Here is a 23,681-nt window from a genome sequence, read left to right on the forward strand (position 1 = left end):
TATTCCCAAGCTGGACTGTGGTGTCACCTTTGGCTTAAGACAGACTGGCTGGAGAAGACTGCCCCAGGACCTCACCCTGTCCCCACCCACCAGCTGTTTGTCTGACTGCAAGGAATCAGGTGCCCCTGCAGCCTTCTGGCAGCCAGAGCCTATGTACCCTGCCCCAAAGGCAACCTGGTGCCCTCATTTGTTTGGCAACCTGAATATTCCTTTGTCTCTTGCTCCTGCAGGGTTGGTGGGTACCAGTGGCCCGGGGAAGGAGCCCAAGCAGATGGAGAATGGTGTGCTGGTGTCTGATACAGCCGGGAAGCAGCTACAGAGGTGAGGCAGGTGGTATCTCTGGGCAACCCATGGGAGACAGCAGTTTGGCTGACCAATAGAGGCCCCTTCATGCCAGGTTGGGGGGGGGGAGTGCTCCCTCTAGTATCCTTGGGGCCTCATTGGACATGCTATAGAGATCCACAGAGGAAGCCCAGCCCTATACCCCTCGGAACCTTAGGTCCTTCCAGCTGATCCCCCATCTCCACCCTTGCCAGAGTTTCTGCCAACATGTCTCAGAGCTCAGCCTGGGCTTCTAGAAGCTGTGTCTGGAGCTGGGGCGCAGCTCCAATTTCATCCCGGGTGGCCCTGTAATCCCCCACACCACTGGGAATAGTCTCCTCACTTAACAGTGCCAGTGTTGAACCCCACGGTCACAGTGCTACTGACCACAGAAGTACCTATTTTCTTTTTTTGTTTGTTTGCTTGCTTTTGTTTTGATGTTGTTTGTTTTGGGGTCAAACCCAGCCATGCTCAGTGGCTCTGCACTCAGGAATCACTCCTGGCAGGCTCAGGAGACCAGGGATTGAGCCCAAGTCAGTTGAGTGCAAGACAACTGCCCTCCCTGCTGTCCTATCACTGTTCTGTTCTGTTTCTTTCTGATTGGGGGTGCACACCCAACTGTGCCCAGCGGCCCTTTCCTTGTGCCATGTTCAGGGCCTTCCACATACATAATATCTGTTTCTGTTCGTTCAGTACCCTGGCATGTTGGATCAGTCATGGGGGAGTCATGGGGAAGAGGACTGAGGCTTCTTGTGCCTTGGAGTTGATGCCCTTGTGCCTTGATTTCCCCCAGACAGCTCAGCAGTTCCTCCTCATACAGTGGTGACACCAGCCGGCACCAGGGCAGCAGCGCCGAGCTGAAGGCTGACAAGGAGGAACCGTGGAAGCTGGTAGAGGCAGACAAGGCCCAGACAGGCCAGGTGAGGCCCCGCATGAGGCCAGACACAACACGTTGGTATGACTGGCTCCTGCTCCCGCTCACATACTTGGCCTGAGTGAACTTGCCCAGTGTCAAAACTGCCAAACAGTGAAGCCACTAGAACCCCACCAGGAGAAGGATGGGGGACACTAGAGATGGCCCATCCTGACAGCTGCCACCTCTGAGTGTGCCAGGGCTCTTGGGAACCCTCAGTGAACCAAGAACCATCAAATTGGAGCTCTCAACCCCTGGTGGTCCCGTCATGTAAGACATCAGTCTTTTCATAGAAGACTCGTTTCTTTCCAGGCCTCTGTGGGTTCATCAGTAGGAAAGTCTTGGGGGTCCCTCATCTTATCTCTCCCGTCCTGAAGCATGATTATTTAGATCTAGGCTGGGCACCACAGGGAAAGACGCCTGGAGTCTTTGGAGGGGGAGACGCCTCCAGTGTTATCATATGGTACAGAGAACAGACCTGCTGACAGTACTTCTGGGGTCCCCCCTGATGCCTGGCCAGTGTCTCTCACAGACATGCTTCTGATTCATCTCTTTCTTTCCGCCCTTATCTGGACGTGGCCCCAACTTCCCGCTCCCACTTGGTGAGTGTGGAGGAAAGCCCAGGTGCAGGCCATGATACCCTCTTCGTCCCTGTCCAACCCAGGTCAAGCTGTCCGTGTACTGGGAGTACATGAAAGCCATCGGGCTCATCATATCCTTCCTGAGCATCTTCCTCTTCCTTTGCAACCATGTGGCTGCCTTGGCTTCCAACTACTGGCTCAGCCTCTGGACGGATGACCCTGTCGTCAATGGCACCCAGCAGAACACCAAGCTCCGGCTGAGCGTCTACGGTGCCCTTGGCATCACACAAGGTGGCACTATGTTCCCTGGGGTTTCATTCCTGTGGGAGGGCTATTTTGAAGGTCTCATTTCTCTACAGCCCTGGGAGATGAGGAAGGTGGGGTGACTAAACTGCCGAGTCACAGACATGGGATCCCAGTAGGCATAACCAGTAGGGCTCCTCAGCTTCCACTTCTTAACATTGGCCCTAGAGAGCTGGAGCTATAGGAAAGTGGGGGAGGGCACTTACTTCACAAACTGCCTACCTGGGTTGGATCCTCAGCATCATGTAGGGTCCCCTGTGCACCATCTGGAGTGATCCCTGAGTGCAGAGCCAGGAGTAAGTCCTGAACATCACCAGGTGTGGCTAAAATATAAAAAATAAAAATTGAATTAAGGCCAGAGGAGTGCCCGGAAATTCCAGAGAGCTCAGCAGGCTGGAGTCTAGGCTCTGTGAGCTGAAGCCTAAATTTAATTCCCGCATGACATGGGCCCCTGAGCACTGAACTCAGATGAGCCCTGAGCCAGTGTAACCCAAACATAATCACTCCCCCGAAAAAGAAAAAACTTGGCTCTGGAGCAATAGCACAGTGGGGATGGCAGTTGTCTTGCATGTGGCTGACCCAAATTTGATTCCTGGCATCCCTATGGTCTCCCGAGCCTGCCAGGAGTAATTTCTGAGAGCAGAGTTGCCGGGTATGGCCCAAAGAAGAAAAACGAAAAAGGAGAAATTTGGATCAGTTCATTTGGGCCACAGGGGCACTGCCATGTCGAGGAGGGCAGTTCAGAATCACACAAGAGGCTAAGCACAACCCCAGAAGCTGGCACACTGGCACGTTAGCCCCAACCTCTGCTGCCAATGGATCGAAGGCTCAGCTGAGCTGAGTAGAGTTCTCATCTGCAGCTCTGGTGAATGTCATCTGAACTCCAGCTTAAGTGTGTAGGGTGGGGGCCGGGCGGTGGCGCTGAAGGTAAGGTGCCTGCCTTGCCTGCGCTAGCCTTGGACGGACCGCGGTTCGATCCCCCGGTGTCCCATATGGTCCCCCGAGCCAGGAGCAACTTCTGAGCGCATAGCCAGGGGTAACCCCTGAGCGTTACCGGGTGTGGCCCAAAAACCCAAAAAAAAAAAAAAAAAAAAAAAAAGTGTGTAGGGTGGAGCAGCCGCCCGCACTACCGGTGGAATTGGGGGTAGAAAAGGGCGGTCTTCATAGCCCCTCTAGCCCCTGAGCACTGCCTACCACCCCCTCTCACTCTCCCTGTGGGTGTTGGCAGGGATTGCCGTGTTTGGCTACTCCATGGTCGTGTCCATCGGGGGCATCTTCGCCTCCCGCCACCTACACCTGAACCTGCTACACAACGTCCTCTCTTCACCCATGAGCTTCTTTGAGCGCACTCCCAGCGGAAATCTGGTGAATCGCTTCTCCAAGGAGATGGACACTGTGGACTCCATGATCCCGCAAATAATCAAGATGTTCATGGGCTCGCTGTTCAACGTCATCGGCGCTTGCTTCATCATCCTGCTGGCCACACCCATCGCTGCCGTCACCATCCCACCCCTCGGCCTTATCTACTTCTTTGTCCAGGTGAGAAGAAGCTGGTTGGGGTGCCCTGCCCTGCCAGTTATTGGGAAACCTTGCCTTTTTGTGGGGGTGGCCCACATCTGGTGATGCTCAAGTCTGACTCCTGACACTGCGCTCAGGAATCACTTCTGGTGTTGCTCAGGGGACCCTATGGGATACCCGGGATTAAACCAGGTGGTTAAATTTACCTTACTGCTGGGCTCAGGCCCATCTGCTTTATTTATTTGTTTTTGGCTACATCCTGGAGGTGCTCAGGGCATATTCCTGTCTCTAGGATCACTCCTTGCCCCGCTGAGAATCTGTAGAGGATTTTTGGTGGAGGAAGGCTGGGTTTATCATTCTTTATTGAGGTAAATCATTGGACTGATGCTGATGGTTTTCAGCCACCATGACCAATTATTGGTAGCTGTTAATTACAAGAGGCATAATAAACACACTACAAAGATTCCTGATTCATTTGGCAGATAATGGAGATGTGAATAACAATAGTAGCTTCAAGTTGCTTCTCTCTCAACACAGACATTTGGAGTGAGAGCCCATGAGGGCTGTCAGAGCAGCTCCTGGGACTCAAGAGTTGGGGGCTCTCAGTCCTCAGAGGGTTCAGGTCAGGGTGGGTTGGGGTACTGATCTAACCAGTGGACCTGACCATTCGGGTCCTTTTGGGCTCTTCCCTCTGCCCACTGTGTGTCCACTGTGTCATGAGCAGACTGGAAGCCACTGGCCTGCCCTTCTACCCATCCAGGGAAGAAATGAGGTTGGGGAGCCCCACACTTGCCGTGCCCGCCTGGCATCCTCCTACAGTACCCAGAGCTTCCCATAGGCCAGCAGCCGTTTACTTTTATTCCAACAAGAGCTCATGGAGTGACTGGGCCGGGCACCAGTTGATGCCCAGCCAAGGGAGGTGCCTGCCAAATCTGGTCTCTGACCACAGGCGTGGTAGGCTTTGAGGTCTGCCCATGCCTGATGCCTCATGTCTGAAGGCCTTGAGCCCCCAGCAGAGAATGATCCTGGGCAGCTGCACTGTGTTGGCATTTGGCATGGCCAACTGGGCATGACTCCAGCTGGTGGTTTCCTTGCCAGGTAACCGTGGGTGAGGAGCAGACAGTTTCCTGACTTGTCTGTGACTCTATTTACTTATTGGGAAGCAGGAGTCCTGGGAGATTGGGAGATTCCGCATGATTTGAAGAACTGAATGTGCATAGATTGTCTCCACTGCATGGCTGCAGAGCTGTTGCTGGCACCCAGGGGGCCCAGCCACCCCCAGCTCCAGCCCTAGCACATCCCTTCTTGCCCTGCAGAGGTTTTACGTGGCATCATCACGGCAGCTGAAGCGCCTGGAGTCTGTGAGCCGCTCACCTGTCTATTCGCACTTCAACGAAACACTGCTGGGCGTTAGCGTCATCCGGGCCTTTGCTGACCAGCAGCGCTTCATCCACCAGAGCGACCTGAAGGTGGATGAGAACCAGAAAGCCTATTTCCCTAGCATCGTGGCCAACAGGTGGGCGCCAGGAGTTCCTATCACCCCCTCCCAGAGGTTGAGACAGAAGGAAGCACTGTCCACGCAGAGCCTCCTGCAAAGGCGGGACAAAGTTCCATAGCAGGAACGCCTGGGAGCATCTGGAGCTTTGAGCAGCAGGTCTGGGGCCGTCCAGCACAGTCAGCTGCTGGGATTTTCCCATCAGGGGTATTGGTGAGCACTGTTACCAGAGAAGGGCACTACTGAGCGCTGCAGCAGATTCAGATCAGAGCTGGGTCCCATTGCTCACCTGGTGCTGATGAGGTGGAATCTGCCTACCTAGAGGCCACCATGGGCCTGTCCAGCCCTCAGAGTGCGGTGGGGAGCCTCAAACTCTCATGGTCTTAACTCTCTTGATCTTAATCCCTGGGGTTTCCCAGAGGCGGAATTGTTGATATCTGTGACCCCCATGGCATTTCTAGGGCTGCATGACTAAACCTGGGTCTGTGAGAGGTGGGGCCCATAGGCAGGGGAAGCACCAGGTGGAAAAATGGTGGATTGAGCCATTTTTCTGGTGCCATCTGCAATGTGCAGCACCAAAATAACATGCAGACTTTTCTGGGAGTTAGCACTCAGTTGGAACTCAGTGAGAGAGCACTTGGCCTTGTCTGTGAGAGGACCTAGGCACCATTCCTGGCACTACAGAACACACACACACACACACACACACACACACACACACACACACACACACACACACACACACACACGGAAAAAGAAAGAAAAGCAGGGATAGGAAATAGTACACACACACACACACACACACACACACACACACACACACACACACACACGGAAAAAGAAAGAAAAGCAGGGATAGGAAATAGTATAGTGTGTAGAGCACTTGCCTTGCATGCACATAGCTGACCTAGGTTTGACTCCTGACACCTCCTTGATGGAGAACCTATGGCACATGTGCCAGCGATGGCACGCAAAGGCCTTGCAGCTGGCATGTGGGAAGGAGTCTGCAATTAAGATATGCAGTGAAGCGGGAGGTGAGTGTTCCCATGTCTGCTTTGCAGCTCACCTGGCAACAGGGCCAGACTGGCCATTGGGAGGACCGGGCATTGTGTAGCAGTTTGGGCACTTGGGCTCAAAAAGGTTAGCCATCACTGCCCTAGATGGTCCCCCCAAGCTCTGCTGGAAGTGATCCTTGAGTGCAGAGTTAAGAGTAAGTCCTAAGAACCACTGGGTATAATCCAATAACACACACACACACACACACACACACACACACACACACACACACACACACACACACACACACCTTAGTTGGGGCCAGACACTGGGTATAATCCAATAACACACACATACACACACACACCTTAGTTGGGGCCAGACACATACACACACACACACACACACACACACACACACACCTTAGTTGGGGCCACACACACACACACACACACACACACACACACACACACACACACACACACATACACATACCTTAGTTGGGGCCAGAGAGATAGTACAGCCTGGAGGGCACTTTCCTTGCATGCAGTCGTCCCAGGTCGTCCCTAACATCCCATATGGTCCACAAGCTCTGCCAGGAGTCATTTCTGATTGTGGAGTTGGAGCAAACCCTAAGCATTGCTGCACGTGGCCCCCCAAAAAAGAGAAAACAAAGAACCAACACTATTACTATTAGACCGAACCCTGCCTGTACCACCTTGTTCCAAGGAGTCCTCTGGGAACACTGCAGCTGCTCAGACAAGCTCCCTTCTCCCTCCCTCTTTCCTACCAAGACAATATTAGTTCTGCTGGGGCCAGAACGATAGCACAGCCAGTACAGTGTTTGCCTTGCATGCTGCCGACCTGGCTTCAATCCTTGGCATCCCATCTTGTCCCCTAGTTTGCCAGGAGTGATTTCTGAGAGCTTAGCCAGAAGTAAGCCCAGAATGTTGCTGGGTGTGGCCTTAAGCCCCCCACCAATAAAGATTAGTACTGGCTTCCCTCTACTGGGGACTTATTTTCTTTCCCAGGGTGTCTCCTTTCATAAAGATGTGGACCTGGCTATGTTGCGATGTTGGCATGAGGGGTAAAAAATGTCCCAAAGCACCAGTTCTTGCTTCCAGGGAAAGAGAATTTCTGGAGAACTTCTTGATCATAATCCCTAGGGGCCCTCCAGAGGTGGAAGTGTTGATATCTGTGACCCCGTGGCTCTTCCCCTCCTTCTCAGCACCCCCACACTCCACATGCTAGGAGCTGGGGGAAGGGTCCGGAGGCAACTGGGCAGTGAGATCAGCAACCAGCATTTCCGGCCTCCAGTTCCCAAACCAGAAGCCAAGCTCTGCGCCTGCTGCCTTTCACCATGCATCTATGTGTCTGTCTGTCCATCCTCCCTATGTGTCCATCTACCCATCTGTGCTGGTGTCTCTGCAGGTGGCTGGCTGTGCGGCTGGAGTGTGTAGGCAACTGCATTGTGCTGTTTTCGGCCCTGTTTGCTGTGATGTTCCGGCACAGCCTGAGTGCCGGCCTGGTGGGCCTGTCCATCTCCTACTCCTTGCAGGTGAGAGCCCAAAGGGTCCTTCTGGGGGGACCAAGGTGCCCGTGATCAGATTCTGGGGGAGACACTTCCAGCACTAAATCACGCTTAGCTCCACTCCAGCTGCCACTAACAAATCTCTCTGTTTTTGTTTGGGGGCCATACTCAGTGATTCTTGGGAGGCTATTTGGAGTCAGTGCAAAGGGCTGTCACTCTTGCTATTTGTCAGGGCACTGTGGAGAGCAGACCTGGGCTCTGCCTGCAAAACTTGCACTCAGCCCCTCACCTGTGATATTTGTTTGTCTCCCGTCTCCTTCCCTTTCCTCTCATTTCCTTCCTCTCCTGCTTCTCCTTTCCCCTCCTCTCCACTTACTTTTCCCCTCCCCTCCACTTTTTTCCTCCTCTTCTCCCTTCCATTTTCCACCCTTCCTCTCCCAATAATTTCCTCCCTTCCCAGATCCCCTCTCCATCACTTACTCCTGTGGTCTCATATGATTTGGTACTTAGTTAAAGTGGGGCCTGCAGCCAGCCTTGATGGGGCAAACTGGGTTCTGTTTGTGTCCAGGGGTGTGATTCAGTGTTCCCACCCCCTTCCCAACTCCTTGTGCCTTTCCCTGTGAGCCCAGATTACCTCGTACCTGAACTGGCTCGTTCGGATGTCATCTGAGATGGAGACCAACATAGTGGCCGTGGAGAGACTCAAAGAGTATTCGGAGACGGAGAAGGAGGTAAAGTAAAGCTCTCAACTCAGCTTAGGGTTTGGGCAAAGCCATATGGCAGCCATGTCTGACCCCCAAGGAGGAGATTGATGCCCACCAGGGAGAAATGCAGCTCACACTTGCCCAGCACCTCGGAAACAGCAGTTTCACAGTGCAGAATCTTGAGGACCCGAGCTTTCTCCAGTAGCTGGAGCACCTGAATCAAGAGTGGGGGGGCTGGGGCAAACCAGCCACATTCTTCCCTCCTCCACATCTGCATCACCCCCACCCAGTCAGCAAGCTCAGTCCCCTTCCCCAATGCAGCAAATCTCGGTCAGCAGAGAATCTTCCATCACATCTCATACATTGTGTTGTTTTGGTTTTTGAATTCGGGGCATTTTCTATCTTGGAAATGAGACTCGATGCCTCTGTTGATATGTTTAATCGGTCATATCTGAGTTGGTTGGTTAACAGTGTTGGAAGAGGAAGCCAGGCCATAGTACAGCAAGGAAGGAGCTGGCCTTGCACACAATCTTCCTGGGGGTTTGATCCCAGCAGCCAATAGAGTCACTGAGCCATCCCAGGAATAATCCAATCAGGCATTCACAGAAGAGGGAGAAAGAGTGAGGCTGTTCTATGCAAGTTCACAGGAGCATTAGATAGAAGATGAAATGCTAGGAGGTGGGAAGACCTGGGAAGGGGGTGCTGGGGGGTATGGGGTGAGGAATAGGGTCTGTTCTGCCCAGGGACTGGGCCGAGGTGGTGCAGAGGTTGGCATGGGAATGGGGGTGACCCCATAAGTCAGTGGGGAGAAGAGGGGACAGGAAGAGGTGAAGTCAGGGGTTCATGGCCAGGTCTGGAGGTACATCTTGAGAGATCCTCATACTCTGCCCATCCGCTGTGCCCATAGGCACCCTGGCGCATTCAGGAGACAGCTCCTCCCAGCACCTGGCCCCAGACGGGCCGTGTGGAGTTCCGGAACTTTAGCCTGCGTTACCGAGAAGACCTGGACCTGGTTCTCAAGAACATCAGCATCACCATCGAGGGTGGGGAGAAGGTGGGTACATTCCCCCAGCCCCCAGCCCCATCGACTATACCAGGGCCCCTGCAGGTCATAGCCCAGCACTGCGGGGCTGCATGGCGTCTGCTCATGGCCAGAAGTGGCCTGAGAGCTCCCAGCAGCCCACTCGTTTTTGAACGTGACCTGGAATCTTAGTCACAAGCACTGATAAACTAGGGCCATTTTCCCATAAAATGCCACTATTTTTTCTGCTTCTCTGTAAAATCAGAGCATCTGGCAGTAGGGAGGGAGGACCCACCCACCAGCCCCTGGAGCATCCCTACATTACAGACATTCCCCACCTCCCAGCCACCTGCCCATATGGGTTGGAAACATCACCCCTATATCTGCCCCAGTTCAGGGGACGTGAGAAAGGGCAGGAATGTGGCATGTGACCCAGATCTGAGCCCTTACTGGAAAGTACGTCTTACCCTGAGCACCAGGCTGACTGTTTCCCAGCAGCATTCAGGGCTCCGAAGCATCTTCATCATCAGTTATGCAGGACCCTAAGTTGAGAATGGAGCCTGAGGGGCTATGTCTCAGGCTGGGGTGGGCAGGGTCTCCCAGGCAACAAAGGAGCCACGGTGATTGGCTCCCAGGAACATTGCCAATGCAAAGGGACCAGATCCCTACAGAGAGGATTTGGGATGGGGGACCAGACACACACACACACACACACACACACACACACACACACACACACACACACACCTGTTCATACACACACACAAACACACACACACCCGTTCACACACACACACACACACACACACACACACACACACACACACACACGTTCATAGCCTCCTGCAGCCACAAAGGGGCTCCAAGTTTGCTTGAATCTTGGAGCTACTGAGCTGGGAATCCAGCTGGGAATCAGAAAACCTCAACAGACAGGGGATGTGAGGAAGCACCTTCCCTTCTGGGGCTGTTTTTCCAGGGGCTTCAAAGGATGTGGAGCCCGGAATGTGGCTCTGTGCCCTGCATGTGTGATGCCTCAGATTTGGCCCCTAGCACTGCCAAAGCAAACATATTCATGGGGCACATGGGCAGAAAGACAGGAACTCAAAGGCCAGAGCAAGGAACTTTGTGGTCCATCTGTAAGAGCATGCCAGGGAACAAGTACCCCAAGACAGCTCCTGGTTTTCTTGTGAAGCCCCTGGTGCTACCCCAAGTCTCTGGAGGCCTCTGCTGGCTTCTGAGAATTGCAGAGTCACCAGGAAGCAGACAGAGCCTGAGGGTTTCTCTGAGGGAGCTGGGGAGGGAGGCTACCACCACGTAGATCACTCAGCTATCCCCAGGCAGAGGTGGCAGAAGAGAGGAGGGATTCCAGATGTGCCTCCTCATCTGCACCATTTCCCTCCCCTAGGTGGGCATCGTGGGGCGCACGGGAGCTGGGAAGTCCTCCCTGACCCTGGGCTTATTCCGGATCAACGAGTCCGCCCAAGGAGAGATTGTTATTGACGGCATCAACATTGCCAAGATTGGCCTGCACGACCTACGCTTCAAGATCACCATCATCCCGCAGGTTGGGCCTGGTGGGGGATGAGTGGGGCCCAGGCACCCCATTCAGGGCCAAAGCCTGGCATGGTGCAGGAACTTCAGAAACGCTTCCTGTGTCCTGCCATTGTCTGTCCTGAAATCCCCTGGTGCAGTGCCACTGCCAGCATCTACATAACCTCCCCGAACACTCCATGGTCTGCAGTACCATGATCCCACCCCTCAGGTGCTCAGGGCCACCAGGGCAGGACAGTGTCAGGGTTCAAACTCGTGTTCGCGAACCATATACACAGTGCTGTGAGCTGTTTCCTGTCCCCTGGTGCAGTCCCTAAAATTTTTTCTGAGTCGTTTTTGGAGGCAGGGGAAGGGGAGCTCTGCTATCTTCCTGCCACTCTTTTCTGGAATGTTTCTAGCATATTTGCATATTGGAAGAGGAAGTCCTTGGAGAGCGAAATTGATTCTACCAGGCCTTTTCTCTCTGTCAACATCAGCCTCTCCATAAATGTTTTCTGAGATCCAGGGAGATAGCACAGCAGAGAGGGCATTTGACTTGCACACTGTTGCCCTGGGTTCGTTCCCTAGACTCCAATATGGTCCCCCCCCCCCCGCCCCCCTCCCGCTCCAAGTTCTTTCAGGAGTGATTCCTGAGTGCAGAGGTAGGAGTCAGCCCTGAGCGCTGCTGGGTGTGGCCCAGAAACTAAAATAGGAAAAAGAAATGTTGGCTCCTAGGCACACAAATACCCCAGAACAGTCTGGCAAGGGTTCATCTCTCATGCCCCTTAGCACCCACCCTGCTCACACACCCCACCGCCCTCTGTCCCCACAGGACCCCGTCTTGTTCTCAGGCTCATTGCGCATGAACCTGGACCCATTCAACAAACACTCTGACGAGGAGATCTGGAACTCTCTGGAACTGGCCCACCTCAAGGGCTTCGTGGCAGCCCTGCCTGACAAGCTGAACCACGAGTGTGCAGAAGGTGGCGAGAACCTCAGGTGAGCCAGTGAGGGACAGCTGAACACCCTGATGCCCTCTTCACTGTCCTCTCCATCAGACCTGGCCCTGCACCACCTTAGACAAGCCAGACACTCTCACTTCTCAGGGACTCTGTTTCCTGCTTTATGGGAGGCTTGGCTGCTGCTCAGTGGTTGGCAGGCTTCTCCACCAATCAGAGCCCAACTGCTATCCAACCCTGGATCCAACCCCTGGTGTGCCTGATGTCATTTGTCTCATGACAAAGCAAAACCTCAGCTTTGTCGGGGCTGGGGGTAGGGCTTGAGCCTGGAAAGGATGCCCGGCATTTGGGGAACCTGGGGTTTGAACCCCAAATCGTTGGGCCCCTCAAGTCCAGCTGTAGTGGCAGCTCTGCTAGCTGGTCCTGCTGCTGCTTCTGCCTGGCCAGTGAGGATCTCCAACTTACACCCACTCCCCACCCAGCACATTGCTCTGCTGTGACCTTTTCATTTCTAGCTGCTGGATGGGAATGCTTCTAAGGGACTCTTTATGCAGCTGAACCATCCAGGCTGATATAATGGAATATTTAGTGTGTGGAGTGGGGGAGAGGTTGTTATTTATTTATTTATTTATTTATTTTTGGTTTTTGGGCCACACCGTTTGATGCTCAGGGGTTACTCCTGGCTAAATGCTCAGAAATTGCCCCTGGCTTGGGGGGACCATATGGGATGCCAGGGAATCGAACCTCGGTCCTTCCTTGGCTAGCGCTTCCAAGGCAGACACCTTACCTCTAGCGCCACCTCGCCGGCCCCAGAGGTTGTTATTTTTATTTATTTTTTTTTTATTTATTTTTGGTTTTTGGTTTTTGGGCCACACCCGGCGGTGCTCAGGGGTTACTCCTGGCTGTCTGCTCAGAAATAGCTCCTGGCAGGCACGGGGGACCATATGGGACACCGGGATTCGAACCAACCACCTTTGGTCCTGGATTGGCTGCTTGCAAGGCAAACGCTGCTGTGCTATCTCTCCAGGCCCGTTATTTTTATTTTAAGGTCCTATCCAGCAGTGTTCAGGGCTTGCTCTAATGCTAGTGATGCCAATGCAATGGGTCTAGCCCATGACCCCTGACACAGATCCTACGTTCCTTCCCATTGATAATGGGAGATTTTGTTTCATTTCTGGTCCTCCAACCCACCTGGCAGAACTCAGCTGACTCTTGGGTCTGTGCTCAGAAATCATTCCTAACAGTGCTTGAGGACCATATGGAATGCTGGGGATTGAACCTAGGTTGGCCAGTACAGCCCTCCCTGCTGTGCTATGGCTCCGGCCCAGTAGTAGTAGTGTGTTTGCCATGGGCCTACGCAGGAGGGACATACTCTCCTGGGTTCCACATGTCCAGGGCCTGAATCTCACCTCAAGCCTGGATCTCAGAGCCGAGGTAACTGAGGCCCTATGTGCTGGTCTTTTGCTCCCATGCAGTGTTGGGCAGCGCCAGCTCGTGTGCCTGGCGAGGGCCCTGCTGAGGAAGACAAAGATCCTTGTGTTGGACGAGGCCACAGCGGCCGTGGACCTGGAGACAGATGACCTCATCCAGTCCACCATCCGCACACAGTTTGAAGACTGCACGGTGCTCACCATCGCCCATCGCCTCAACACCATTATGGACTACATGAGGTATCACCCATGTCCAGGATTTGGGGGGGGCTCTCCTTCTAGCCATGAGTCTCATATTCCTAATTCCTCTGCCACCCCCCAAGTTGCATCTTTCTCATGGGCAGTGCACAAGTCTCTGATGCATACTGTGCCCTTTGTGGGTCAGCATTGTGTGTGCCCGTGAGCATATGTGTGTATGCAGACACATGTGCCCACACACCAGTGTGTGGGTGTGTAATGTGCACACATATTTATGCATGTGTGCTTGTGTGTGTTCATGCATGTTTGTGTGTGTAGGCAGGGCCTGCTGCCTCTTCAAGCAGTGGTGACTCAGTGGGGGAATTCTGAGAGACAGGAAACCTGCTAACGGGACCTTAATGATGAGTGTTGAGGTATAGTGGGAAAATTAGGAGCTGAAGCGGGAGGCTTGAGGCATGACCCCAGAGTGATGCATCCGAGGAGCTGGACAAAAATGAACAGGTTGGGATATGAACGTCAGAACCAGGGCAGAAGGGAAGAGCTAGACCCCTTCAGCTGGTGCAAGAGCAGGCCTGAGGAATAATTTGTAAGTGTCAGCAAGGAAATTAGGGTATGTCCATCACTTGTACCACATATCACATGTCCATTGATGGGAATATGCTCTGACTGCTCTGTCCGCTGCTCTAGGGAACTGTGCTCAGGGCACAGTAGAGCACACTCACGCTGGTGTTAGCCTGGTGGCGTCCTCACAGATAACTCGCCCTGCAGACCGCCCTGTCTGCAGCTGTAGATTTTCAGTGACAAAGGCGAAGATTTTCTTCGTTAGATGAGTTGACCTAGTTGGCCAAGTGATGGTCAACTTCCATCCCCCAGTGTGTTCAGGACTGAGGATGTTCCCCTGAGCTGATGACTAAGAGAGAACAGATCCCAAGCCGATGAGCAGAGATAGTTTATTCTATTCTAACAGTGCTTATATAAGTCAAGAAGAGCTGGGATACATGCAGGGTGGCAGGGCCAGGGATATATAAATATAAACACACACTCAGACACACACACACAGAGTCAGCCAGGGGGACATGAGGGGCTTAGGGGTATCTAGAACACATCCCAATAGGTGATAATAATGGCCACAAGGTCAATAGAGCCTTATCTCATTAACCTGAGCTCTCTGAAAGGGATGGCCCTGAGTCAAGCCTGAGAGCAACCACAAATCATGGAGAAACTGGCCACTCTTTATAATGTCCTTCCCCATCTCTGGAGCAGTGTCTCCAAAGCTTTCTCAGCTCAAGGAGAATCCCTAGAACAGTGCTATGTGGGACCAGGGCAGTGAACAACAGGACAAAGGTAGGCAGTGAATGCAGCCAGGATATGGAGGGGGGGTTGCATTCGAGCGGGATCAAGAGCAAGAGAGCATTGGGTGTGGCATCTGTGGATGGGGTGGGGCGCAGCCAGGGCAAGTAGTGATGGCAGCTCATGTGCAGAGTGGAGACCCTGACTACCCTTGGCTGTCCCTCATGCCTGTGTCTGCCCTGCAGGGTGATCGTCCTGGACAAGGGAGAAATCCTGGAGTACGGCTCCCCCTCAGAGCTGCTACAGCGACGCGGTCTGTTCCACAGCATGGCCAGGGATGCTGGTCTGGTGTGAACCCTGACAGGACTGCAAGGCTGCGCCTCAGCCTCCACCACCAAAACCAAAAAGCCCACCCCAGATGCAGACCCAGACTGATGCCTACTCGTGCCCCTGACACAGCCCACCTCCGACAGCCCAGGAGGAAAGACTCGGAGGGGGCCTCTCCACATCTCCAACTCAGCTCCTCCCCGTGTGCGTGAGTGTGATGCCCTTGGGAGAAAACAGCCCTGTGGAATCTGCTAGTGACCAAATCCAGTCTTGGTGCCATCACTGATGGTATCCCAAAACCTTCGAGAAGCTTCTTGGCCCCACAGCCATCCCAGGATGCCAGGGAGGTCCAAGTCTGCCTCTCCCACCAAATGTCATTTCTGGTGGCTGTTTCTGTTTGGCCTGGCATAGTGAGTCTCGAGACCCCAGGGCTGTGGCTGGGGAACTGAGGGGTTTCCAGCCCTCTCTTTCCTGTCTGGTCCAGGTTGTCAGTCTCTGGGGTGCTTCCTGCTCCACAACTGCCTTGGCTGGGCTGGAGGAATTTGCTTCTCAGGCCACAGGCAGCCCTGACATTGCCTACTTGGGGGTGCCCACTTCTCAATGTGGCCACTTTCGGGCCTACTCTCTTCTGCCCATGGGTAGAACAAGGGGGCTCGGGGAGGATCGTGCCTCATCGGTCCCCATGCTCAGGAGGTATCTATTGCCCAACACTGCTTGGTACCAAAAAAGGAATCTATGCCCCCTTGAATCTAGCTTTTCGTTTTGATTCTCCTACCACCCCCATCTTGCTTAGCATCTGGCTATCTAGGCAATAGCGTGGAAAGCCAGACTTTTGGTTTCTGAATTTCGGGGATGACCCGAGAACTCACATGTGACCATCAGTGATGGCTTTTTTTTTCTTCTTCTTCTTCTTTCTTTTTGGTTTTGCTTCTTTTTTAAAAGTCCTTTTCCCTAGAGACACAGGCTCAGGATGTTTCTTGGGAGGAGGAAGAGGGCTCACTCTACTGGGAGTGACTCAGTGGGTCTTGCTTATGTACCTGCAGCTGCAGGTGGGAGCCCCCCCCCCCAGGGTAACTCTGAGTTCTGTTGAGAAATTAGGGTGAGAGGCTCCTACCCCCAGCCTGGGTCTCCCCCCACTCAGGTCTCTCTCTTTGCCCCAGGCTCCCACCTGCTCTGAATTAATGTGGTCAGTCTTAGAGCAGAGTCTTTGAGGTGGAAAAATATATTTATTTTTTTGTAAGTTATACATTGTTTCACATGAGATAAACCAAGTTTTTCTTGGGGATCTTTTTGTAATGACTTACACTGGAAACACAAACATTTGCAGATACTTTGCAGTAAAAAAAAAAAAAAAAGGAAAAAGACATTTTTCTTTCTTTCTGAAGGACCGTTGTCTGTCTCTGTTCTAGATCCCTCACTAGGTCCTTCCTGCTCTCTGTAGTCATGTGGAAAGGGGCCACTTCTTCTTGGTTCCAGTCCCTGGGAGAGCTGGTTGGAGACAGGGTGCTCAAGGGGACGAGTGTCTGTTGGGGTTTAAGGGGGAATTGATGTGGCACGGTGTATGGGGCCTGGGCTTTGGCATCAGACAGACCTGGGCGTGAGTCCTGTCTGCCTTGTCACTCAGTAGCTCAGGAGCTATTCAGTATCCCAGCAAATGCAGGGATGTGTGATCCAGTTGCATAGAAGTTCATGTGCATGTGTGGAAGGCTCAAACCAAGCCCGACTCTTGGGCCAGCTTGTAAAACAGGCCCTTCTGGGCCAGCAGCTGGGCCGGGCTGCCACTCTCAACCACCTGGCCCTTGTCCATGACCAGTACCCTGCAGGAGACATAGAGACACAGATATGGGGACACCAGCCCACTCATCCCACCACGAGCCCCCAGTGTCCAACCTCCATGTACTTTCCTGCCCCTGCCACCCTCTGGTCATTTCCAGTTTGGCACAAGCTCACACCATCCCCCATGGTCACCAGCCTTGCCCTGGATAGGCCGCTCAGGGTTTTACTCTGACCTTGCCCCTCTGCAGGGGGCCTGGCCAGCGTCGTGGTGCTTACCTGGTGCAGTCCATGATAGAGCGCAGGCGGTGGGCAATGACCAGTACCGTGCACTGAGAGAACCAGCCCTGAAGGGCCTCCTGCATCTGCAGCTCAGTGCCCAGGTCCACAGACGCTGTGGCCTCATCCAGGATAAGGATCTGGGTTTTCCGGAGAAGGGCACGGGCCAGGCACACCAGCTGCTTCTGACCCACACTGAGGACAGGGGTACTGTCAGGTGGGGGCAGACACTCCATGTATCCCCAACACAGCCCCAGGACAGTCCAGGACATCCCGAACAGACTGTCCCTGGTTTACAGAAGTAGCAGGGATCTGAGTCTTTCAAGTACTCCAAGCCTCAGTTTCCCTACTGAAGACTTTCTAGTCTCTCTGGGGGCCAGAAAAAAGAGTACAGTTGGAAGGACACTCACTTGGCATGAGGCCAACCTGGGTTTGATCCCTGGAACCACATATGGTTCCTTGAGCCTGCAAGGAGTGATTCCTAAATGCAGAGCCAGGAGTCAGACCTGAGCACCACCAGTGTGGCCCCAAAACAAATAAGCCAAACCCTATTTCTGGTCTCTAGTCTAACGTGAACAAATCTGACTCTCAGAATGACCCAGGGGGCACAGGAGAGTCGCCCAGAGGTTAGAGCAAATGATCTTGGACCTTTCCACCTGCAAGCCATCCATTGTCATGCAGATAGATCCTCGGACTAGTAGTTCTGGTCAGAGTGGAAGACCAGTGGTTTCTGGCCTTCCCATGCCCACAGACCATCACCCATCCATGGACCCCTGACTGTAAGGACCTGCTATGCAAGCTTAAAGCTGCATGTTCAGGCACTGGAGGTATAATAGCATTTGCCTTGTATGCAGCTGACCCGAAACAGACCCGGTTTCAATCCCCAGCATCCTATATGGTACCCCAAGCCTGCCAGGAGTGATTTCTGAGCACAGAGCCAGGAGTAACCTGTGAGCGCTGCTGGGTGTGGCCCTGAAACAAAAATTGCATGTTCAACGCCCCCCCACCCAAACACATATATTCCCTCCCATGTACCAAGTACTGTCCAGGCAGCAGCTGAACAGCCTAATTCCTGGTCCAGCAAGTGATTTCTCTGCAGCACAACCTCTAAATATGAGCAACCCCATCACTAAAAAGGGTCCTCCCCCCTGTAAAAAAAAAAAAGATGTGAGTTCGTGGGGCTGGAGCAGTGGTGCAAGTGGTTTGCCTTGCATGCGTTGTCCTAGGATGGACTACGGTTCGATCCCCCAGAATCCCATATGGTCCCCCCAAGCTAGGAGCTATTTCTGAGCACATAGCCAGGAGTAACCCCTGAACGTCACTGGGTGTGGCTGAAAAACTAAAAAAAAGATGTGAGCTCTAAGGTCCAGAGTAAGTATCATAGAAGTCATCACAGAAGTGTGTGAGCCCCACAGAGGAGGAACACAGCCCTGGACAGAGTGCTTATCTGTGTTTCATAAGAGGAAACTCTAGAGACGGGTCGCCTATGACTCAGTGAACCGAGTCTGCATATAAAGCTGACTGAGGTGCTGTTTTGTGTTTGATGTTATTTCCCATCACTGAAAAACATTTTGGTGGGGGATGTTTCAGCCACACTGGCAGTACGCAGGGGTTACTCCTGGCTCTGTGCTTAGAAATGACTCCCCGGGTACTCAGGAGGATCCCTATGAGATGTCAGGGATCGAATCTGGCGTCAGCTACATGCAGTATCCGCTGAGCTATTACTCCAGCCCCTGAAAATCATTTTTGAAGGTATTACCCCCCCATTATTGGATGATCCCAAGGACACGAGGCCAGGGTCCCCAAAGCAAAGCAGAACATTTCAGTAGCTAAATAAATACAGAATGAAGTTAAGTCTATGATTAGCCTAGCATCAGATGAGGCGAAGTTTAGCCACTGAATTTAGGGGAAAATGGGCGTGGGAGGACAATGGTGGGGCGCAGATACCTACCTCAGGTCGCTGCCCTGGTCCGCACACTCATATAGGAGCTGGCCGGGCAAGCTGCCTACTAGGGCTCGGAGCTGCACCGTCTCCAAGGCCGCCCAGATGGCATCGTCTGAGTGTTCCTGAAGCATATCTAGGTTCATCCGCAAAGAGCCAGGAAACAGGATGGGGTCCTGGCCAAGCCAGCAACAGGTCAGACCAGGGCAGTCATGCCTTCCCCCTATTCCCAGCCACACCCCTAGACCTCACCTGGGGAATGATGGTGATTCGGGATCGAAGTGTGTGCAGTCCTACATGGGCAATGGGGACCCCATCAATCCACACGCTACCCTCTGCTGCCTCCAAGAGCCGTAGCAGGCCACCTACCAGCGAAGACTTCCCGGCCCCTGTCCTGCCGACGATGCCCACCTGTCAGGAGAGGGGAAGCAAGGCTCATTGTGGCCAAGTCTGGCCATGGGGAAGTAGGCTATAGTCTGGAAGGTTCTGGGCATCTCAGTGAAATGTTTCCCCTGCTCTCCTCCATCAAGTCGTTATCCTATGAACATCCATCCATCCCTTCCATCCACTTCTCCCTGCCTCCCTCCATTTACCCACCCTCCCATCCCTCTTTCCATGCATCCATCCATATATCTACCCACTTGACCTTTCTGTGCCTTCTCTATGGTTCCCTGGCTGACATCTGTCCCCATCTCCTTCTTAATTAGGCCTTTCTTTCCTGCCTCTACTCTCCAGCCCCTATCATTCTATCTACATACCTTCAGCTTTTCTCATCCATTCTTCCATACCTCCTTTCACCCATACACCCCTCATTCTATCCGTTCTTTCCTTCTGTCTTCTCATTCTTCCTTATACTGACCATCTCTCCTTCAGGACACCCGTCATACCATGTCATCTACCCCCTCCCCCCCCCCCCCATCTCAATGGCAGCCCTCACCTGTCTATTCACCCTATCCCCCACCCTGGCCATCCCATCTCTCAGGAAGGCACACTGAGGAGGCTGCCTGGGCCCCTTCAGAATTGGGGGCAGCCACCCACCTTCTCTCCTGCCTGAATCTGGACAGACACATTCCTCACAGCCAGTGGAGTTTCAGGCCGGTTATCTCAATCCAAGTCTCGGAAACTCTATCTTCCCCCCAAGAAGGCCAGGGGTGTTGGGCCGTACAGGTGGACAGTCTCAAGGTTGCCTAGAGCAGGAGAGGACACCAAGTCAGAGACCCATCCTCCTGTAGTTCCCCCCTCATTGGGTGTGCCCTCAATTTTCTTCTTCATCCCAATGCATACATTTAATGGCTCTTGTACTCACAGAATGGAGTGAAGCTGTAAAACCTAACAGGCCTGGGAGAGAGGGTGAAAGGAATTGTGGGAAGGGAGAAAAGGAGGAATCATTGGGTTGTGCTTCAGAAAACCCTCTATGAGTTGGCCACATGCAAGACCAGTTGCCTCAGTCCCCAGGCCTTTGTCCAAACCTCCATATGGCCTGAGCCATCCCTGCTCGCCTGTGCTGTGGCTACAGTCATCAGGGTGAGGGCTTCAGAAGCCCCCTTGAGATACAACCCTGCTGTGGGCCCCACTGGGGTATCCCAGTCCCCCATCACCTCCTTGGGCGAGTGGGTGTAGTCCCGCATCCGCTCCACTGGACACGATGTTGCTTTCCAGCTCCTGTCCAGCTGCGAACAGCGAACTGCAGTGTCTGGGTCACCTGGAGCCCAAGACAAACTCTCAGGCTTTGGGCAATGAGGGCCCTAGTACCTTGCCCTCCACCAGGCAGGGCTGGGAGACCAGGACCAGGGTACCAGGGTGGACAGGAAAGGACTGGAGCCACGAGGACCTGCCCCTTCCCTCTGCAAAGCTGATGCACAGAACAGAAAGGACACAACTATCCCAACCATCCTGCTGAGTCGGGGCCAGGAATAGAGTGGGGTGTGGTTTCCCCAGGACACACAGCAGCACCCATGCCCACATACTCCCCTTATGAGGCCTCTATTAGGGGCTAAGTCCCCATCATGGCGAGGAAACTAGTAAGAGTTCATACATCTGCAGCTCCAGGCCTACTCTCACCACCCACCTCTCCAGCTTCATCTTGTGGCCCCCCAATGTGTCCCTGCACCCACCAATCAGCCTCCATCATCGCCCCTGCTTTCACCCTCAAACTAAGTTGCCTCAACTATCCAACATGCCAGTGGAGGTGGGCAGGATTAGATAAATTAATATTTTTGTTTGTTATCTGGGTCACACCCTGGCAGTGCTCAAGGGTTATTCCTGGCTTTGTGCTCAGGAATTACTCCTGGTGGTGCTTGAAGGATTGAGAGGAACCCTATGGGATGCCAGCATGCAAGGTCCTTCCCTCTGTGCTATTGCTCAGGCTTCTAGTTAATACTTCTAGGGTCTTGGGCTCACTTCTGGTTTACAGGGAATTTCATGGTGCCCAGGAAACATGAATGTTGTCCCAATCCAAGCTAGGGGGTTATCAGCAAAGATGGAACACGGAGGCCCCGGTCAGGTGACCACAACCCTTTGTAGCTCTGATTGAAGCTGAGTGCCCTCCCCAGTTGGGGGTTTGCAGAGACACAAGCATCTCTATTATCCCAGAGCCTGGGGCTGGGTATTCTGATGTACCTTGAGGGCAGCAGAGACGGAGAATCCCACGAAGCCAGCACTGAGACGGGCCTTGGCCAGCACTGCACAGGCGGAAGCCACGAATACCAGCCCATTTCCTAGCAGCTCCAGGTTGGTGGCGAGCCACCTGCAGGAGGCCGGATGCAGCAATGGGTCAGCAGGGCTGGTGGGCACCTGCTTTTCAGGTGCAGGGAAATTTGTGGCTGCCAGGACAAGTCCCAGCTGAGGCTCTTGCCTCTACTCCCCAGGACCTGCCCTAAGCTCTGCAGGTGGGGTAAGTAAAAGCCATCATTCACAACCAGCTGAGATCACACAGGCACAGGTGGGGCCTCAAGCACAGGCCTTATATGATTTCTGACTTAACACACTGGAGTGTCATTTCTTCAGGAAGCCCTCCAGGCCTGCTCCATCACCTCCTGGGGAGCCCTTCTGGTATGCTTCCTGCTTTGATTTCTAACTTAGTGATTGTCAACTGTAACTCCACCCTGGATTTAGGTGTACCTACCTGAGACCCGCCCTTTTCTAGGAGGGGTCTTGGGAACCGGATATTAGGTGTAACCTTACCTGCAAGACCCCTCCCATTCCGGGGAGTGGTCTTGGAAGGTTATATAAAGCCTTTGACCCAGGGGATTAGGGTCTTGGCCCTTTTTGGCTTTTGGCTGGCGCCTGTGCTTTTGGTCTTTGACCAACATGGAGGTCAAAGGAAAGATGGCTGAAAGGAGTTAAGATGCAGGGCTAGCGAAGAATGGCTGTGCTTGAAAGGTTATGAGATAGGCCACACACATGTGGTGAATAGGGCATGAATAAAGATGATGATTCCTGATGCCTGCCTGTGAGTGAGTTCAATACCTGTCGCTTTCCTGGACCCCAGACCCGCCGGTTGGTGGGGGATGAAGCCACGTGGCCGGGGCCTAAGGACAAAGGCATCCATCCTTCACCATCCATCGCCATCCAGATCCATCTTTATTTATTTAATTCTACAAATGTCCAGCACCATTATTAATTATTTAATACTACAGTCAACCCTTTCCTTTCTTTTTTTAAATAATTGATTTGAATCATCACAATTACAAAGTGGTTCATAAGTTTCAGTCATACAATGTCTAACACTGGGGCACATTTTCTACCACCAATGCCCCAGTTTCCCTCACACCTTCCTCCTTGCCCTCTCCCTGCCTATGGGGCAAACATTTTTCTTCTCTCTCTCTCTTGCTCTCCCTCTCTCCCTCTCTACCTGTTTCTCTCTCTCTCTCCCTCTCTCCCTGTTTCTCTCTCTCTCTCTCTCTCTCTCTCTCTCTCTCTCTTCTCTCTCCTCTTCTTCTCTCTCTCTCTCTCTCTCCTCCAAACACACTGTGTCTCCACCGTTTCCTGACTATAGTCCCTTCTAAACTTGCTTCCTTCCTATGGTTCTGTCCTATCCAATGGCCCCCAAGTCTCATGCTATTCCCCACATCCCGCTGATGTAATATCCACTTATGGCTTGAAATATCCAAGGTGCCCACTGAGGGGTCCTGTGGGGCCCAACTGGGAAACGTGGCCCTAACACATCCCAGATAAGATCCATCTCAGCAAATATCGTTACTTCTCACTATTGTTCAACTCTGCAGATCCCAGGCTCCCTGAGGACTGTTTCACCACAGTACTGTTCTGGTAAGAGGGTACAGCACACAGGAAGTGCATTCCTGATCCTACTGCATAAAGGAGCACACCTGCACCCCCTTATCTCAGCTTCCTCTCACCCACCAGCACTTTTTGTTAGCTGTGTGTGCATGTATATGTGTCATATGTGAGTGATTATGCAATGCATGTGGGTAATTGTGTGTCTGAGTGCAAGTTTAAGTTTACTTATGTGTCTGAGTCTCTGGGAGCCTCTGAGCTACACTTCATCTATCCAACCTCAACCCCTTCCAAGCCCACCCTGGGGGCATCCGTGCTCCCTTCTGACTGATAT

At 53.1% G+C, this 23,681-nt stretch overlaps 2 protein-coding genes across 2 annotated transcripts in view; one reads left to right on the forward strand and one right to left on the reverse strand.

Moving 5' to 3' along the window:
* ABCC1 (ATP binding cassette subfamily C member 1) overlaps positions 1–16,492 on the forward strand; it is an 86,812-nt gene extending 70,320 nt beyond the window's left edge. Inside the window, exons 21-32 of the mRNA XM_049789259.1 lie at positions 231–321; positions 1,115–1,241; positions 1,899–2,106; positions 3,347–3,657; positions 4,953–5,152; positions 7,559–7,685; positions 8,288–8,389; positions 9,270–9,416; positions 10,789–10,947; positions 11,746–11,912; positions 13,348–13,542; positions 15,036–16,492. Coding sequence (XP_049645216.1) covers positions 231–321; positions 1,115–1,241; positions 1,899–2,106; positions 3,347–3,657; positions 4,953–5,152; positions 7,559–7,685; positions 8,288–8,389; positions 9,270–9,416; positions 10,789–10,947; positions 11,746–11,912; positions 13,348–13,542; positions 15,036–15,144 — 1,943 coding nt within the window. The 3' untranslated portion in view covers positions 15,145–16,492. The remainder of the gene's footprint in view (positions 1–230; positions 322–1,114; positions 1,242–1,898; positions 2,107–3,346; positions 3,658–4,952; positions 5,153–7,558; positions 7,686–8,287; positions 8,390–9,269; positions 9,417–10,788; positions 10,948–11,745; positions 11,913–13,347; positions 13,543–15,035) is intronic.
* A 93-nt stretch (positions 16,493–16,585) lies between these two features.
* Positions 16,586–23,681, reverse strand: part of ABCC6 (ATP binding cassette subfamily C member 6) — a 38,843-nt gene continuing 31,747 nt past the window's right edge. Inside the window, 10 exon segments of the mRNA XM_049788110.1 lie at positions 16,586–16,934; positions 17,170–17,364; positions 19,121–19,287; positions 19,364–19,522; positions 20,150–20,248; positions 20,251–20,298; positions 20,710–20,748; positions 20,750–20,773; positions 20,775–20,813; positions 21,731–21,857. Of these exon segments, the coding sequence (XP_049644067.1) occupies positions 16,826–16,934; positions 17,170–17,364; positions 19,121–19,287; positions 19,364–19,522; positions 20,150–20,248; positions 20,251–20,298; positions 20,710–20,748; positions 20,750–20,773; positions 20,775–20,813; positions 21,731–21,857 (1,006 nt within the window). The 3' untranslated portion in view covers positions 16,586–16,825.

Source organism: Suncus etruscus, chromosome 15, assembly GCF_024139225.1.
Source record: "Suncus etruscus isolate mSunEtr1 chromosome 15, mSunEtr1.pri.cur, whole genome shotgun sequence".
Taxonomy (NCBI): domain Eukaryota; kingdom Metazoa; phylum Chordata; class Mammalia; order Eulipotyphla; family Soricidae; genus Suncus; species Suncus etruscus.